Source organism: Polyodon spathula, chromosome 15 (genome assembly GCF_017654505.1).
Source record: "Polyodon spathula isolate WHYD16114869_AA chromosome 15, ASM1765450v1, whole genome shotgun sequence".
NCBI classification, from domain to species: domain Eukaryota; kingdom Metazoa; phylum Chordata; class Actinopteri; order Acipenseriformes; family Polyodontidae; genus Polyodon; species Polyodon spathula.
The window spans coordinates 9,084,602-9,104,479 of record NC_054548.1 but is presented as its reverse complement, the minus strand read 5'-3'; the positions used below and the strand labels follow the sequence as shown (position 1 = coordinate 9,104,479).

General features: G+C 35.0%; 1 protein-coding gene across 2 annotated transcripts; it reads right to left on the bottom strand.

Annotated features, from left to right (window-relative positions):
• Positions 1 to 1,644: 1,644 nt before the first annotated feature.
• Positions 1,645 to 18,732, bottom strand: LOC121327864 (vesicle transport protein SFT2B-like). Of its 2 annotated transcripts, XM_041272149.1 has the most exons (8): positions 18,558 to 18,730; positions 16,481 to 16,570; positions 15,420 to 15,505; positions 12,705 to 12,786; positions 9,932 to 9,967; positions 8,303 to 8,361; positions 6,133 to 6,162; positions 1,645 to 5,761 (listed from the first exon to the last, which is right to left on the bottom strand). In XM_041272149.1, exons 1-8 carry the CDS (start codon positions 18,621 to 18,623, stop codon positions 5,722 to 5,724), a joined length of 489 nt encoding a protein of 162 aa, XP_041128083.1. In that variant the 5' UTR covers positions 18,624 to 18,730; the 3' UTR covers positions 1,645 to 5,721. The 2 variants fall into 2 exon arrangements, with proteins under 2 accessions (XP_041128083.1, XP_041128084.1); XM_041272150.1 differs by lacking the exons at positions 1,645 to 5,761; positions 6,133 to 6,162; positions 8,303 to 8,361; positions 9,932 to 9,967 and adding an exon at positions 11,013 to 11,878 and having other exon boundaries at positions 18,558 to 18,732.
• Between the last annotated feature and the right edge of the window lie 1,146 nt (positions 18,733 to 19,878).

The window sequence follows — 19,878 nt, the reverse complement described above, 5'->3', positions numbered from 1 at the left end:
TTAGAATTGTCAGACAAATCTATTTGAACAATTAGACGATGCACTGCAAACCGAGGTTTGTATTTTACATTGTTTCTATTCATGTACTACATGCCTCATTCAGCTCAACCCCTTCTTTTAATTAAGAGTTTGAATGGCCCCTTTTAATATTCATGGTCTGCAGACAAGTATCTCTTAAAAACGGAACACAGATTTTACTATCTCAACTTTGAGAACATACGTCATTTCTGCTCTTCATTCTGAATGATGAATATTTATGATTTAACTAATAAAGGTTAAACACATACTCTCTCTCTCTCTATATATATATATATATATATATATATATTTATCGATCTTTGTGTGTTCTGCATTTTTGTGTTTCATTCTACACTCTTACATGGTGTCAGGTATCGAAAGTGAAGCTGTTTTCATGTTGATATTCCCCAACGGTATCACTACACCTCCAGCTCAAGTGTCATGTTTATAGGAACACCCTGACATACATTTCTGTGTTTAGTTCCTTGTGCACAGATCACAAAGACTAACAACACAACAGCACCCAGCTGCCAATGTGTAAGTGGATGAGCTAAATGGGTATACAGGTAGGGCTCTTATATTTCCTGCTCTGTGGGTAGCCATGTGAATTCAGCACCTTGTATTGAGAAAGGAACAAGAGAATATCTCAGCAGACTTTTGACCTCAGAGCCATCTTCACTGTGATTTTTCACAATATATGAGCAGGCAGTCACAAAAGCCCTCTGATTCTAATTCAGTATAATATTCTGAACAGAGTTAACATTAATAGGCACTGGTGGGTTCATTCAATTGATTTGAACAACGGTGGATTTAAATACCTTAAAAATTGCACATTTGAGACCTATAAAATGAATGCTTGTGCATGGCATAAACATTCTATGGAACTATTTTGTTAGCTAAAAATATTGTAGATGACTAACACACCTGTAGGAGATACAGCAACAGCCTCACTTGGCAATGGCAGGGAAGAAAACTCAGTGACTGGGATTAAAACAGGACATACTGCACATAATCAAAATAACATTCTCCATATCCACTTAAAATTATCTACGTGTATTTGCCATAACTTCCCACTGATTACTAATCAAGTACAGTATCAGTGGATACTATTATTACATTAGTTTGGGAGGATACTTGTGATAAAAAGTACTACACAATATTAAATATCTCAAAGGAGCTCCTAGATCCATTTAAATGTAAGAATGACTAACACTAAGACTAAAATAATCAGGACAATAGTGTTTTCATCTTGTTTATTCCCTCATAATTAACTAGCAATGTAGACACAAAGAACAAGTGAAGTGTCTTTTTCTTGCTGATTTTGCTGGTTTGTTGATAGAAAAACAATGGGTTGTTGAGGTCATGGCTTGTGTCCCTTATACAAGTTTCTCATAGGAAAAGAATAGCAAACCATAATAAAACACTTTGAAAGCACGGTAAAGGATTGGTAATCATTGTAGAGATGACAGAGACATGGTAAATCATATTTGAAAAACATGCCAAACTATGATAAACGTACAACGTGTAACCAAAGGTAAAGCATGAAAAACCGCAAAAATACTGTGCAAATTTACCATGGTAAACTGTTATAAGGGGTGCAACAAAATTCAACATGGAGAAGCTCTCTTCAAAGTAATCAATGATCTTTAATCATCCTTTATTCTTCAAGATTCAACATCATAGGACGCAATATTCTTCTTGGTCAAGGGAAACCTCTCAAGATCTGTCCCACCATTCCCAGTTTGTCTCTCTTGAAAGTCTTCTGGTCGTAGATGTCTTGTAACTCTCTATATCTAAACACTAAACATTGATTTGCCAAAACATTTGACATCATATCCGTTGTTGCAAGCATTGGCAGGACTACAGGTTTCCAATATCAGCAACTCACAAAGCCCTGATGAAGTTCAATTTAATTTTTAACCATTTTCAATTGAATATACAAAAAAAAGATAATCATCATTTTTTTCTATAAAACATTAAGCTGCTTGAAACAAAAACATAACATTGATGTAGAATATTCAGACGAAGAGGAGCATGATATTACTTTTACTGGAGAGGAGAATATTTCTGTACAAGAATAATTAAAATGTATATGGCAGCATTTTGTACAGAGATACTGTACAGAGAGTGTCAGAAAGTTTGCATTGCACTAATTAAGCCCCCTACAGCACATCTGCTGACTTCTAGTAGCTCCTTTCTGAAACTCTGGGGTGCTAGGACATTAACTGGATTGCCAGCCCATGACATTTAATCTTCTTATTTTGCTGGTGTATACACATGGACCCTACACTTCCTACAAACAAAACAGCAAGCTCCCTAAGTCAGAAGACACCCACAAGAAAATACACCCAATCAGTATTTCCACCTCCTGTACATTATCCAAATCAAGTGAAGCAGAAAAGCGCACTGCATGTTCTTCGGTGATGCAGAAACCAGATATCTCCCCATTTACACTACTGTCATCAATTGAGGCTGAGCTGCTTCTTAGCAATAGTTCAGTACTAATTGAATTATTGCAAACACAGCTGCCTAATCAGTCTTTTAATCAGCAGCAGGTTGGGTGCAAAGATTAGAGGATTTAGGAAGACTTAAGGCAGATTAAGGTTTTATTAACAGTGGACGCGTGTGCCCACTGAAAATCGGAAACTTAATGCTGGTCTTTTTTATTTTTTTTTTTTTTTTTTTTTAAGTATGTTTTACAAAAAGCACTGGTCTTTTTCTTTGAGAATAGATTGATCATTTTACATCTTTAGAAAACCAGTGTTCTGTCAAATTAATTTTTTTCACCTTTTAAAGAGCCCGTTGCAAGTTGATTTCGAAATGTTTTTCTTTTTCATAATTCTTATTTTGTGGTAGTGAGGTTCACATCTCTAATTTTACCATTTTTTCTCATCTTGGTTCAGAAAAGATTCTTAAAAGTCCTGCTGGAAAATGCAGGTCCAAATCTCAGCCTTGAGGTACAAGAAGAGGGCAGCGGATGCCAGACACTGCACACATGCCCTCCCCCCCTCCTCTTCTGTCAAAGATTCTTTATGGTTAAAGTCTATCCGTTTGTCCATGTCTAACAAGCAGCATTGTGTGTTGTACTGCTCTGGTGTATAAAGAAAGTTGAACTACAAAAGCTTACTAAATTAGGAAGCAGCACAATGTGTAATTATCTACCAAGCGAACTTTAAGTAACTCCAGCACTCATTGGTTATTTAAGAAGCAGTGGGATATCAACCTATTCAGATAAAAATGAAAGGGATAAGCAAAATGGCCTATTTGCATTTTTTTTTTTTTGTTTTTTTTTGGGGGTGAATATATTGACTGTCCTTGTAATGTAGAAGAAAGAAAAAACTGGACCTGTTTGGCCTATGAAATCTTGGCTGTTGATTGAACAAGCTTCAGTCAGGGCGCACTAAATTAAAACTACTATATGATGATAAAACAATGAAGCAAAGAAAAAACAACATGTAAAGAAATAAGAGAGCTATGCAGAACTATGCAAATTAAAAATATCACTAACCAGATTCTAATGCCTATTATAAATTAACAGCAAATCGAAGGCCAATTAAGATACCTGAACAACAGTCATATGTAACACACCTTTTTTAACATTTATAGGAAGTTAGTTCACATATCCATTCCAAGTATAATGTATACATTATATAAAATGTTCAATAGTACTGAATTATTTGCAACATTTTTTATATTTTAATATATGCTGAAATTCTATGGAACTACAAAATACACTCTGTGCAAGCAGCTGATGTAGTAAACCTTTCAGCAGACATATCTGAAACACAGATTACACTCATTTGTGATTTTATGAAAACGAATTGTTTGCTCTGCAAGGTAATTTTGAAAGGACATTGTTGGATAAAATGCAACAGTTCACAAAGAATCTGGCTCATGTTTTAAACTTGATTTTACCACAGCAAAGACAGAACTTTTTCAAAGTATTTTTTTTTTTTTTTGTATAACCTTTCGTATATTTAAAAGCTAAAACAGATACATCAACATATAATGCATTACAAACGTTAGTATTCAAACAGTGTAAAGTAGCAGAAGGGATTCAAGTATAGAACTTTGTATTACAGTACAACTCCCTTTAAAATACAACAATTTTCAATAGGTAAAAAAAATTAAACAAACAGCCACTCAACCACAAGTCCCTTATTTTGATCCATAATAACATGTTTCCTTTCTCCCCAAAATAAACATTTACAGTGTATGACATTAAATGAATTCTTAAGGCAATTAGTATTACGATAAATTAAATAAAAGACCACATCAACTAAGTGGTATATTTTTTGCCAAGGCACTGCCAAATACCTAGGTTTAAAACAGAACTGAATGTACTTTGTAATTATGTTGACTTATCTCTATTATATATATAATTTCAAGTAACTGTTTTTATAATTCATACTGTCAAAATGCTTTATACTGTAGATTTAAACTGCACTTCTGTGCACATTTCATGTTGAAGTTTGAAATAATGTTGGGGCCAAATTGAAGGTAGTGGAGGAAAGGGGTGAAGTGGCAGAACATGGTCTATAAAAGTTGTCTCCTAAAGCTGCAGGCACTTCTGATGCAGCTGTTTTTCCTGTTCTTTGTTTTAACTTGTAATTTTAAAGTGGTGCAAACTTCACCGGAGCAAAAGCTCAATAAATCTAGTGCTTTGCGCAATGGATGTTGCATAGCTGGCTACATCATATAATGTAAATTTACATTCTTAATGCCTTAATCTGTTTTTCCATTAGTAACAAATTACCGATATTGGAATGTAAATATTCTCTTTATGTGTTAGTAGGATCACTATATTTACATTTTCCAAATGTTGGAATAAAAGCCAGTATCTAATACAGAAGGACACTTTCAATACAATTGGCATCAACATCCATTATTCTTTTTCTACAGGTAACTGAAATTAAAACTCTCTTTCAACACTGCATATCTCTTAACCAGGCACAGTCTTGGGTATGCCCTTGCAGTATTATTATTACTGTTCATCTCTATACAAGGCATTGCAACTCTTTAACTAGTTACAGTATTAACACATGTATGCAAGTTATTGCTGAAGCAGTTAAGATACTGCAATTGAGCTAGCATTCTATTAGTTACAGACAACCACAGCTTCTTTAATAATGCTGGGATTCCTGAGATAAATGGCACATTGGATGCATCGATCTCCCAGGCAGACATGGTTTGCACACTCCCGCAGTATCAACACCATCAAAATATGTGTACCAAACATTTGTCATCATTATTTTTAGGCATATTTTCTCTCGTATGGTGTAAGCTTCCTGTGAGCTTCTTGATGCTTTGATCAAAGCTAAATCTTTATTTATTTATTTTTATTTAATTTTTTTTTTTTTTTTTTTTTTTTTACAATTGAAGAATTATTTCCCCCCCCCCAAAAAAACAGTAGGCACACATTATTAAGACACTGTGAGATACAGTATAGGCTGTTAAACATAACTTGACCCACATGTGAAGGAGCGTGTGGGGTAGAAAGCTGTTTAAACCAAGATTTCTTACAGTATAAAAGCAAATTATCCCACCTGTGTTAGTGTAGAGTTTAGGATTAGAGCTTTGGACACCACATTCTCCCCTCCTACAGATCACCTTCATTCATGTATGTATGTACATATGTATGTATGTATGCATGTATGTATATACATATACACACATGCATATACAGAGCAGAAACAGGCATCTTTAAGACAAGCAGACTGAAAAGCAACTCTTCACAGCATCTCTGAAAAAAGAAAAGGAAAACATACATATTTTTTTGCCATAATTTTTCTTCTTTAAATTGTTATATGAATGAGGTTTCAATAGGGTTTTAGGTGGTGGTGGTGGTATTTAGATTCACAGCAGTTTAGATCATTAAAATACATCCCATTAATTAAAAGCTACACAAGCTACTGTTATGGAAGCACCAGATTCTCAAATGCAAAAGTCTACAAATAATTACATGCAGGGAATTTAACACTTGGGACAAAAGGTAAAGCTGCTGTTATGGCAATGAGTTAGCACCACTTAATGAAATATTGTTTGTTTCTGCTGACGTCTTCTTCCCAAAGTCACAATAAAACTAAAAGTAAGCAAATTAAATCTCTCACTCACCTCGCAAATGGTATAAAGGATAAACTATACCTGTTAAAATAAAAGGAATAAGTGTTAAGGGCACATGCTCACATCATTTAATGAACTAATGTGTTTTTTTAAAGAAACTCATTTTTTAAATATATATATATATATATATATATGTACTGTGAAACTTGCTTAATATCACAGCCACTTATTATCATCAAACTGACATGTCTCAACCACAACATAATGGGAGTCAATGGAAAGACACTCCTGATAATATCATTGGTTAATGCCACACTCCGCTTAACATCAAGTAGAGGTAACAGTCATACAATTGATATCCACCCCATTTAATGTCACTTCAATATGCCTGCATCAGCTGTACTGTATTTTGACACATTCTGTATACACCGTATTCGACAGCCTTGTGGGCACATGATTACCCAGCCTGACTCCTGGACATTAGAAGTGTGTGTTCAGTGATTTAGTGACAAACGCATATTAAAATGAAAAAGTTGTGAAACTAACAGATTTTAGAAGGTTGAAACAATTGCTCTCCGAGACAGGAGGGAAAAAACCCCAAAAAACCTCTCGCTAACACATATGTGTTTATAAATGTGTAATAAAATACACACGATGTGATAAAGAATGATTAATGTTCTCAACACTAGTTGCAATTTAGCAGTACATCATTTAATGATCTTAACAATTTTGCTAAAGCGAGGTAGCCCATTTCTGGACTTTTAATTAAGCTAATAGAAATATACCAATCCAATGTATTATTACAATCAATCAATCAAAGGTTTAGAAATCTAACTATATAATAACTTAAACAATTATAGAGTTACTAGAGTATGCAGTGTACCAGCTGAATTCATTTTCACAGTTTGTTTTCAACAGGAAAAGCGAGCTATCAAAATAAGTGCTTTAAATGCTGCTATTTTATCTCTCTCTGCATTGTGGGGATTTGTTAGAATGGTGCTTGATAAAACAAAAGCCAGAGCAGTTACCAGGCTCCATGCTAGCAATTTGGCCCTTATTTAAATTAGCTAAGCTAAAAGCTAGACAAATAATGTTTTTTTTACATTTTTTTTATTGTGATGTCTGCCAGGAAGCCATCAGGGAAAAATAAGCCTCCTGCTTTTTCACTCTCCTCCTGCTTTTTTTTTGGCATCAACACCTCCGGGGTTGTGAGCCTGACGCAACTGTTTAAATGCTTAAATACAAAGTAGTGAAAGGGGCTGGTGGCTTTGCAGACAAGACAAAAAAAAGTAACATTTAGATTTCAAACTATGCTGGGGCTCTTATAAAGGTTAAATCAGTCCTGGGAGATCACAAACATAATCATCATAATTTTGCCAAACTAAAGACAATACACCTCCTTAAAAAAGACCCAACCTGCCACAACTATTTAAAAATCCTGCAACGACAACATAGCACACACTCCCAGAGGAAAGGGGCCTTGTTCTTTTTGAGTGCAAGCTCTGGGTTTGTTTTCTACATTGTACATAGCCACACTAGTGTTGCTATTACATATGTTTCCAAGTTAAAAACATGAAAAAATACAATACAAAAACGATACTGTGTTGTATAATCTTTGGGCAATGGTTTATAGATTACAAATGTATAAATTATGCAATTAACATTCTGTACTCCATCTGTGTGTTGATTTTCCACAACTGAATTACAGAAGCAGATGCAACACCAGAGAAGCAGAAAACTGTAACTCTTACCTGCTTAAATTCATTACTTGGTAAAACTGCTAACACATTTAAATGTCCTTTTACATTAAACAAAGCAATTGCAAACACACCTTAATTTCTCTTTGCATTAAATAAAACAATTGAAATATCTGACTAAACTATTGCATGGAAGCTCTGAAATTATATTGCAACACTGCAAAATGTATTGTGCTTGTGCACTATTTTGTGAAAAGGTTACTGATTGGCACAAGGGGATTTTCAAGCCAATGTTCTACAATGGGAATTGTGAATAATATTATCAATAACCCAGATTGGCCTAATGTTAAATATTAACTCTAGTTGTTGACACTGGTTAAGATCTTTACCAGTCCAATGTCTAAAATTAAACTTCACCTCAACACTGTATTCTACTTTGTTAAAATAATCCTGTAGTACACAGAGAATAAATAGTGCAAACATTTTCTTTAAGACAACTATAAAAACATTCAAATCTTACTTACCATGCAAATGCGAAAAACTGCATGATGCAAAACAGCACAGCAAGCCCCTTGTTCTTCCACTGCAGAAAGAAAGAGTATGTTTCAATCTATTAGTGAGCCACACTAACACCCTCCCCCTACAATAATAATAATAATAATAATAACATTTTATTTAAATACAGCACCGTTCACACTGACGTGTCTCCAGGTACTGCACAATTAAACTGTCCATGATACAAATTAATTTATAAACATTGTTAACTTAAATACAAACAAGATTTTTTTTAAAAAACCTGCATTTTCCAATTACATTGGTAAACAGTGTGAGCATAAAAACAAGAAAGAAATAAGGAATGTATATTTCAAAACCTACGAAGCCTAAGAGAAGACAGACAAAAAAAGGTACAGTGCATTTTCAAGAAGTTTTAAACTGAGAAACTAACACTTCCAGAAGGAAGGGGCAATGCAAATAAAGCTACTCCCACCAACAGTAATATGCTAAGGTGAAATGCATTTAAGGAGTCCAGAACTGGAAGACCTGAGCTGCCTCCCCATGATGTAAGAAAGACCCAGACCATGTAGGACCTTGTATGTCAGCTGCAGAATCTTGACAGTAACATGGGAACAGACTGGCAGCCAATGCAAACATGCAAGAACAAGAGTAATGTTTTCAGCCAGTCTAGTGCTTGTCAATATTCTAGCTGCTGCATTTTGTACAAACTGTAAATGATTGATAGTGAGCAAAAAGGGCACTGCAATAATCTAAGCGAGAAGTGACTAAGGCACGAGCAAGGAACAGCATGACCACAACAAATAACACTAGAGGTTGTCAATATCAGGTTCATACGGTATTAAAGAAGGCGTGGGAATTATTGGAATATGCACTAGCTGTGTCTTTTAAAATATAGTATAAATACTATAAATAAACACTAAGTGTTAATTGTTAGAACCCATATACAATTAAACACTCTACACTAATACATGTTAAGCTTAACAAACATGCTTAATGGGGAAATTAGTGTTGGTGTAACTTATATGTGGGAACGGGTTTGTTTTATGTGCTTTTTGCAGTTGTTGTGTTTGATTAAATTATTGTTTACAGACTGCTGCTGCCTGTTAGGTTTGGTTGAGAGGAAGGGCATCGAGTGATTGGCTGTGCTCAATCAGCAGGTGGGTGGGTCTCGACTGAGTCTGTCAACATAAAAACACCCGGTGGGGATCGTTCTGGGCGACTGCAACGCCATGCTACAGAGGGGTCTGCGTACACTCGGGAGCACAGCGTCTGCTCTGCAGGAACTACAGCTATGCAACCCTTAAACTGCAACACAGTGCTTGTGAATGCAATGCCCAGACAAGGCCGCATGAAAAAGCAGGAGTCGTCATAAGAACTTCAGTAAGGCTAGCGCTCGCCCTGTGTGGCCCCTTTTATTTGTATTTTGTACTGTGTTTTATCATCGCTGGTAGTGTCACATGACCCGTTTGCCTACTTTTTTGTGTGTGATAATAAATCCTGTGCACCTGAGTGGCGTTTCATCTCCAACTTCAACATATCTCTCTGTCTTGCATATCAGCGGTTACCCACTCGTGACACAAGTACTCTGTCACAATGTTACTTTTCAATCACATTCCAAAAAAGAACAATGTACTCACCCAAAATGCAGAGCACAGTGTTAAGATCAGAGACACCTATGGAGAAAACAATTGTTCAGACATATCATACTGGACTAAAGAACAGAAAAATCAGTGCAGGCACATACAGAGGCTCCTCATAATCTCATAAGTACAAGTTTACAGTGACATGCTATCTGGAACTTCTATAGGAGGCTTGGAGTGTATAGTAAAAGTTTGGTTTAGACTGGTGCAAAATCAATGCAGTTACTGCATTCGTCATGTAGAGTGTGATGACGTGGGTCAGTTAAATAATTAAATGAAATATACAACTTCAATTTTAGTAATAAGCAACAACTGGATAATAACTAGATACTATACTTTACAGAACACTGGTTCTATCCATGCAAAAGTTTAAACTGTAGATGCAATATATTCAGTCGTGGACTGAGAGGGAATTATATATAAATTAAATAGGCAAAAAATAATTTAGGCTAAAAACGTTAATATGTTGTTTAATTGCATGTGCACACCAACAATATGCAGAACAAATAAATTAATAAACACCCCACTGCATTGCCTCTTGCCGTTGTGACGCACTTGAACACAGTGAATGACTCTGGATCTAAACACAAAAGTCAAAAGGGAAGCATATACTATTTACCAAACTTTGCATTGGAACTCATAGATACTGTACTGTACATGTCGCTTATATCATTAAATGGTGTAGAAATGTTTTGGATAATGTATTGTCACTCACTGTGCAGTTATGTGCACGTTTTAAATCAGGAAGTAAATAATGTTTTGCTTGTAGACAACGCATTTACCCAGGAGAGGAAGTCAACAATGGAAATGGGACATTAGAAAATGAAGGACTAAGAGCGGGTACAGAAAATAATAAAATCAGGTGCATTATGTAAGAAGCTTGGTAGCCCAGTAGTTAAAGAAAGGGGCTTGTTAACAGGAGGTTCCAGGTTCAATCCCGGCTCAGCCACTGACTCATTGTGTGTGACTCTGAACAAGTCACTTAACTTCCTTGTGCTCTGTCCTTCAGATGAGACGTAAAACTGAGGTCATATCGTAAGTGACTCTGCAGCAGCAGTTGTGATGCATAGTTCACCCCCTAGTATTTGTAAGTAGCTTTGGATAAAAGCCTCTTTCAAAATGAATAAATAATAATAAAATAATATTGTTGAAGTTCAGGTAATTGTGTGTGTCTAACGCCACTGGAGGCTTAAATTATTTTATAATCTATTAATTTACTTTTGCTCACTGAAATGTATGAATTGTTCTGTACAGTTAACTGCATTGTATATTATCTGTAATAATAATAATAATAATAATAATAATAATAATAATAATAATAATAATAATAATAAAGACTACAGGACAAAATGTTGCTAGCAATCTGGTAAATCTCAGACACATTAAATGCAATCGATTACATCACAACAGGTTATCAAAAAAAACAAAAGTAATAGATCAGCTACCATAAATAGTAAAAGAAGATTTGAAACAAAGCAGACAATTTGTTCAAAATATCGAAGTGAATGATTAGTTTCACATTTACTTTTAAACCATTCAAAGCATTGTTTAGAACAAAATGCTAACATTGCTACAAAAATATGATATGAATGTTGTTTTGGTTTTACGTGTTGGAAACGACAATCAAATAACTAGCTTACCCTGGCTTTCCACTAGTCTGTTATATGCATTGCCTGTAGAATGAAAACCTTTGACCATTCTCTACAGTATGTTTTGTGCATGCGCATTAGGCCGATATGGGGTAAAGTGTGGTGTAATGCTTTTGGGTTGCTTTAGGTAAGAAAGTGAATGAGAGCATGTACAGGTCAAAAATATTAATGTAAAATCGAAAGCTTACCAGATTATAGCCAAGTGCAATAAGAACCGTCTACAGGAGGCTAGAAGTGTATGGTCAAAGTTTCGTGATGCTTGGTATAAAATGAAGGCAGTTATCGTGTTCATCCACTACAGCGTGGCAGACGGACAGAGAGACAGACAGACTCAATCAGTGTATAAGGGTATCCATTTTTGAAGATGGTAATTTATTCTTCCCAATATAAAAATGCAGAAAAACAAATAAACAACTGAGCTTGTGTAACTCAGTGAACTGCACAGAATATATATTCTGGTACTCAAGTGATTTATTTTAATTGTATTTACCAAGTCTATTCTTAGTGAAATGCAGTAATTGGCTTGTTTGCAACTAAGGTACAAAGAATGTCAAGTGATATGCAGAAAAATCAAATAAGTATCTATGCTGCTGTAGGATACTAACCCAACACTGAAAAAAAAAAAAACTGAAACCTTGTGTAAGCCCAGCAGTTTACTGCAGCATGCACCTGTAGCTGAAGAACATTAGTAGCAATTTTAATGTTGCCAAGTTTTATGTTTGAAAATGTCCCCTCAATGTTTGTGTGTTTTATTTTACAATAAACAGTACAGTAAAAACTGGAATCACCAGTTTTATCTGCAGACAAGTATTTATTTATTTTTCGTTTTTTAAAACAAACTTAAAATTAGACACCATCTATTTTAGAGTTAAAGGCAGTATGGATAAATCATTTGGCTGTTTGATTAGTTCTTATTTTATATTACATGTCTCTGAATAGACTTCATAACCCTAATCCATCTCCTAAGGCCAGTACATCTCTATCAATTGAAGGTCATTTAAAGTTTAGGGTTAAGAATTAAAAAGTATTTATTTGGATTAAACTAGTATACGTTTTTTATATTGGAAACTCATTTCAAATTGGAAGAAAAGTCAAAAGTGAGATGCTGTAATAAAGCTTACCAACATTACAGCAGTGGCTATGGCTCGAGTCGGGTCAACCATTTTCTTCATCTGCTTTAAGGGTCCCATTAGAAACAAAGTGCTAAAGTTAAAAAGAAAAAAGGCATGTAATGATGTAATGATTCCCAAATTACAATCAAAATATTGAAACAGCCCTACCAATGTATCTGTAATAATGATAATGAATGACATATCCTCACCAAACCACCTACTCAATCAACACCTGTCTAATGCACCAAATACTCTACCTACAATTCTAAAAAATTTTTTTTTTTTTTTTTATAAATCCCACGATTTCCAAGACTTCAATCGCTAATCCAATCGAGTGTCATTAAATTGAAAAAACTGATTAATACAGTAGACTCAATTACTTAAACATGTCTGGCAACAAACAAGTTCTGTTTTGAAAAAAATCTCATTTTTATTAAACATGCTTTTACCATATTGGAAGACATGACATTTGTAAGGAAAACTGAGTGCCAGCTGGAATTTCACTTAGAGCTTGATAGGTTTTTTTCACAATTGGTAAAAAAAAAAAAAAAAAAAAAAAACACATGGTCGTTTCCACTAAGTGCCTTGAGCTGAAGACATACGGATAGAAATGTATCAGAATGAATAGAGCATGACATGCTGAGCTTATTAGGAAGTAGGAAGAAGGCTGGGAGCAAACAAGTAAATCTATTTTTGCATTAGACGTTATTGAGCTTTTAACCTAATCTCATCAGCTGTGGTCTGAATCTGTAACAGCCACACAATCTCAGTTTATGCTCAACAGTAAAGTAATAAGCAATTTTTTTTTCTGAGAAAAATGTTTATTATTTTTGGTGCCCCAATTGTATAGCAACACTGTACATGCACGTCATTATACTGAACTGAGGCATGGTAGGTATGTCTACAGCTATCTGCCCGATTAGCATTTAAGAGACAATATTTCAATCTACAAAATGGTAGAGAAATACAGAGGCTTTTACAGCCCTATCAATGAAGCCCTCAATAAGTAGTGCATGATGCAATAATGTAAACAGTTCTAAAGTGTAATGTTCATTGTCTATTTTTTGTTCAGAGCCAATTCCATTTCACATTCTTGGCACGTACCCAGTAAATTATGCAATGTTCTTGTTTTTCTGAACTTATTTTTAAAAGTAGGCTAACAAATACAGAACATCATGTATGGCAGGCTCTGTGTAAACTATTAAACTATTAAAATAATCCTGTTATGGTTATTTTTATTATTATTATGTGCATCAGAAATCCTTACTGACTTCAGAAACCTGTGAGCTGACTGAATAAAGCATAATTAAACTTTATATATATGTTATTGGCCTTTAGTTTAAAGAAAAGGCAAAGGGTAGTTCTACTAAAAATCAAAAACATAAAAAGAGGTAACAGCTAATAACCTGCACTACACATCAAAGGCAGAAATGCCATAATTAAGGCCCTGTGAAAATAGCAGAAATTTTCTTTAAAACTCATGGCAGTGTCACTGGTAAAGTATCGTATTTCACGGAATGTGCACAGAACTATTTTATAAATTATACGTATAGGTTATTGTTATTTTTTTTTAAACATGAAACGAAGAGATAAATGCATTGAATCAAAATCAACGTCAAAATTATTCATGCACTTTACAACTCTGTTTCACTTTACGTGAAATGGTGTTGTAATTAACAGGCTGTAGGTAAAGTGCATCTGCAAGGACATCTTTCAGTTCTGGTACATCAGATGTATGTTCACCATTTAGGTCTTGCAAAACAAATACAATGTGTAACCCATACTGATCTTGGGCATCAATCAACTTGTTACTGACCACTGACAAGCAACCAGACTGTTTTACCAATTCCATAATCTCCTGCTTGTGATACTCAGCAACTTTTGGTAAGTATTCATGTCTCAGCTGGGCTGATAAAGGAATCACTCCACCATTTCCTACACTCAGTCTGAAGAATTTATGCAACGTTTGGTTGTCCAATTTTTCAAGGGGGCTGTTTGCGCAAACAAACACCTCTGTCAGGTCAAAACTGAATATGTTTCGTGCTTAACTGCTATCAGTGGACTTCTGAAACATGGAAGTCATCGTTTTTTGTTTCTTTGCAAGTAAAGCAGTCGCAGTACTGCTTTGGATTTCTGCCTTTCTCTTTCGACGAACACTTGAATCTGAATGCCTGTCAACAGTTGATTCTCGGTAGTGATCTACAGGATGTACAGAAGAGCTTACCTCCAATACTGTGTAAAGCTCCTGCTGGATATCGCTTTACGCAATCTGCTGCAGATATATTTTTTGCCTTTTTAGAGACACGCATTTTCTTGTTTACAGTGTGTAGTATTTTAATTTCCCGCCTAGATTGCATATAGTCACATAACAATCACTGCACAGCACTGTGTGCATGGCGAATAGTACATGCAAGCCCACAGCAGAGCTGTGCAGTTTTGTGAATGTGATTTTTTTTGTATGAAATAAAAACTATTATGAAAATTTATTTTTATTTCTTAAAAATATTGTACAAATTACGGTACTGGGCTATTTCACGATTTCTGCGCAGCCTGTGAAATTGTGATTTACACAGGGCCTTAGTCTGCCCCTCATTATTACATAATGATTTTTTAATTTTTAATTAGCCAGTAAAGGTGTTTAACAAATTTTGGCATGAATTTCTCAAGGCCGGAGTTATAAAGTCGTATAAAACAATGTGTTTACCTAATATGATTTTAACTCACCTTCCAATGGCTGAAATATTTCCAAGTGTGTAAAAGACAGCAAATAGTACTAATCCGTTCCTAGGCAACCACAGTAAACAGACTCCCTGGAATGAATAATGACAAAACAAATGCAGTGACCTTCTATATACAAAAACCCAATTTTTATTAAATGATTCAATGAGCTAAAACCCCTTTTACACCCCAGAAAATTACGCAATTACATGCCCATGTAATTTTATGTATTTATGTATTAAATAATATTGCCGTTAACAATGGATAGAAAAAAATGTTGGATCACACCGAGGATAAAGGGAACATTGATCGATTTTTCCAGAAAACGAAACAAAGGTCCCACATTGCAAATATATCAACAACCTTGACAGTAAAAGATGCTCTTTGCTTTGTTTTGCACACTGAAGGTGGCACCCGATGCGATCCAGAGCACTCTACTGCCAGGGGAAACTGACATTGACTTGTTTTGGTCATTGACAGCTGACCGTGTCTTCCTAATTTGAAAACATTCGCTTTCAGATACATAAATGCAGTAACAAATACAGCTCATGCTGAGCGCAGCGACTCGCTATATAATCTTGTCCCGTCCTGTCTGATCGGAGGTATTCTCTTTCAGAAGACAAACTGAAATAGATGGTATTCCTTTATTTCAATCTTGAAATTTAGAAAGACTTAAAAAAATTCCCCTGTTTTCTACTTATTTATTTATTTGCTTAGTTTACTTATGCTAGCATTTTGATAACAAGTATGACAGAAGATCCCAATACAACTGCACAATACTTTTGGTGCTTTGTACATACTTGTACAGAGATACCACATAATTTTGATTTCTTCTGTTCATAATTCCCTGAGGTGTTCCTTTAACTTGTGAGAATAGGTCAAAAGATGCTATTTTCCTTCTAACTGTAATGGGCATCTTCCTTGACTAACTTATTGAGTAATGATGGTAATATTATTTTACATGGCCTGACACATTAGGGTTGGGCATTTCATTTTACCCTCAAGATGCTGGATTATTTAAAACTCTACAAAAACTACAGTTAAGAGAGACTGAACCAAGTACTCACCAGTATTGAACACAGCACACCTATTGCGAAGCAGGCAATGAACCCTTTCACTCTTGTGCCCCATCCTAAGGATGTTGCATCGGACACTGCCTTCAAATCAGAGAAAAGTCAGAAATTAAAAGAGTATAAAATCTTCCCACGTCACATGCCTTAGCTACACAAGCAAACATAAACCTGGTGTGACAACCAACACTGTAAATAACCATACATTGTAACTTAAAAGTAACCTTATTGGTGGATAGGGAACTAAGCGAATCGAGTTCTGGTCGTCTCATTCCTGCTCAAACCGGTCCCCATTTACAAAAATAAATACATAAAACTTGTGTATGTATTAGGGATGTTTGCTTTTTATTGCATTCAGTAATTCCATCCATAGTAATTCTGAATGTTTTCATTTCAAATGATGAAGCATTGAACTTGTGTTTCTGTGGTACGGCAAATTTGTTTGGCCATATCACGCCCACTACAGCACGAACAGTGTACCAATGAAGCGCCAGATGACCGAGAACAAAACCCACCCCAGTGTCAATCTTTCTGTTGCACCAATTAGAAAAACTACTTGGAGGTAATTGCCAGACCCCTTCCTTTTTATAATTTCCACCCTTACAGTGGCACCATAGCAGTTGGATACGTGATGTGCTGCTGTATATGATAACAAATTACTAAAATAAATACATAAAAAAAAAAAATGTGTCTGGTGAAATTTGTCACGGTTATACCTCTAATAATAATAACAACAACAACAACAACAATAATAATACATTTTATTTATATTGAACTTTTCATTTAAAAATCATAAAGCACTTAAACATTAAGAACAACAAATCATTTTACAGAAAGCCAACTGAAAGAAGTAAGTTTTAAGTTTAGATTTAAAAACATCAACTGAGTGACAATTTTTCAAATAGCCCGGCAGGGCGTTCCATAGGCGTGGGGCTAAAGAGAAGAATGCCTGATCACCCACAGTGCGCTGAAGTGAAGAGTCCTATGCACAGACAAAAGAGATTGTTACCAGATCTCAGTTTTCGTTTAGGTATGTGGTACTACAGGAGATCCCTAAGATAGGCAGGGCCTTCAGAATGTAAGGATTTATAAGTTAGTAATAAAACCTTAAAATCAATCCTCTATTTGACTGGCAGCCTGTGGAGAGAAACAAGGACAGGAGATATTTGCTTATGTTTCTAACATGTTATTGAACTTTTAACCACTTCTTTAGAGTTTATACGTTTAAACGTTTAAAATTCCCATCTGCCATCTTCCTAGCCTAAATCTTCACAGAGACAAACTGCTTCACGGTCACCAGAGATCTAACAACATTCAAATTAACTTTTTTTTTTCCTGCCAAATCCTCCACTACTACAGTAGTTGCACCTGTTTTTACCATGATAAAAACAAGACACAGCACAAAGTGTGGAATTTCAGCTAAAAACAAAAGTAGCTGTTTCCCTATGAATCCGATTGTGTCAGAACCAAATTTAACTGCTGCGGATCACTGCAATCGTTTATACTTTCTAGAATGGGGTGACATTACAAAGGTTCATACATGTTATAATAGGTATCTTTGTATATATTGCGACTAGTCACTCTCCTGGGGTGGCTAACGCTTTCTTGAGGTGGCTAAAACTACTTTACTGATCTATTTTCTCAATGTTAACTGAAACAACTGAATAAGCAATCGTCAAATCTTAAAATTGATTCGTCTCTTTGTACACTGAAATGTGTGCAAACGAAAATGCAATCGGCTAAAAAACCAACTTTACGGCCCTTATAATATCAGCACCGTCCAAACATTGCCAAAGTAGAACACACACGATAGCGACCAGCAATCCTTCGATTATTCTGTAACTCGTCAGTATACTTTTCTTCATTCAATGTAATAGAAATATCATGACATATCTACACGCTTACTTATTAAAATTAATGTATTTAATTAATTTATATTAATTAAATTAACTATGGCATGCTGGATTGTTGAGCGACCTAACAACTAAACTGAAAATATATATATATATATATATATATATATATATATATATATATATATATATATATATATATAAATAATAAATACTTGTACCTCTGACAATACGTCGGTGTCGTCGTTACTGTCCTGGCCACTGAGTACTCTCTTCAATTTGTCCATGGAGCGGAGTTTAGTCCCGGTGAATCAGTGCTGTATTAAAGTCGCTTCCAACTTCTTCCTCTGATGCTTTCGCTCAACAGGTGAATTCACCAACTTCCTCAAACAGTCGCCCCTGGTTGGTTGCTGTAAGTACAGAAATAGTGACGACACTAGGCGCGTCCAAGCTCTCAAAACTCGCGGCGCTTCAAAAGCAAGGTAAGAACACCGTCTGCAGCATGACAGCGGAAATGCATGCATTTATTAACCAAAGAATGCCAAAAGCATTTCAACGTGCCTAACCATTATCTGCATGATCTGACAGTTCTTGTTATATTTTTTACTTGTGTGTGTGTGTGTGTGTGTGTGTGTGTGTGTGTGTGTATATATATATATATATATATATATATATATATATATATATATATATATATATATATATATACACACATTTTTTCTTCGTTTCTTCAGTTTTTGTGCTTATTTACATGTTATTCATATCAATTACGTATCAACATTGTGGTGATTCAAAATGGGTTATTTTTGTTAACGTTCTTATGACACCTTTGAATATAAACATCAATCTCTCTTCCCTACTTTCAAGAGACCTCTGAGGTAAAAAATTTAAATGCAATGCATACTCGAATATAAAAAAAAACAAAAAAACAACCTTAAAGTAAAAGTAAAGATGCACAATGTACAACATAAATACGAAAGTATTTAGGACATTTCGGACATGAAAGACCTTCATCAGTTGCCATAGAGTCAAGTGTGTTATTTGTTTTTAAGAATTAATTTATAATAAATCCAAGTAGGGCTTCATGGTAGAATGTTCTTCCCAAAAGGTTCAGAAGTGCAGTTTGAAAATCAGCAGGGGTTCTTTCTGCTTTCTTGTTGCATGTGTTCCATTGCATTTGTAAATTCCACATGACCAGGTGCACTTACACTTTTTGCAGATGATATACAATACACAATTCCCAACTTTTTATATATTGGAGAGTCTAAAATGCGTTATATTACTACAGAAACCAGTGCCTTATATTGCTTTAAATTACATATTTATCTACCTCGTCGATGTTTTTCATTCCTGCAGTGTTGTGTTCTGAAATTATTCATTCTATATGCTCCCTGGTAATTCTCTGATATGGAACTTCCTGATTGGTGGATGAAAGTTTCCTAACACATATTATACAATGGCAAGGATTGTCCTCCTGCTCATTTTAATGGGCTATGTGACATCACAGCTGTGGTAGTATCCGAGGATGTTACCATGGTTCTC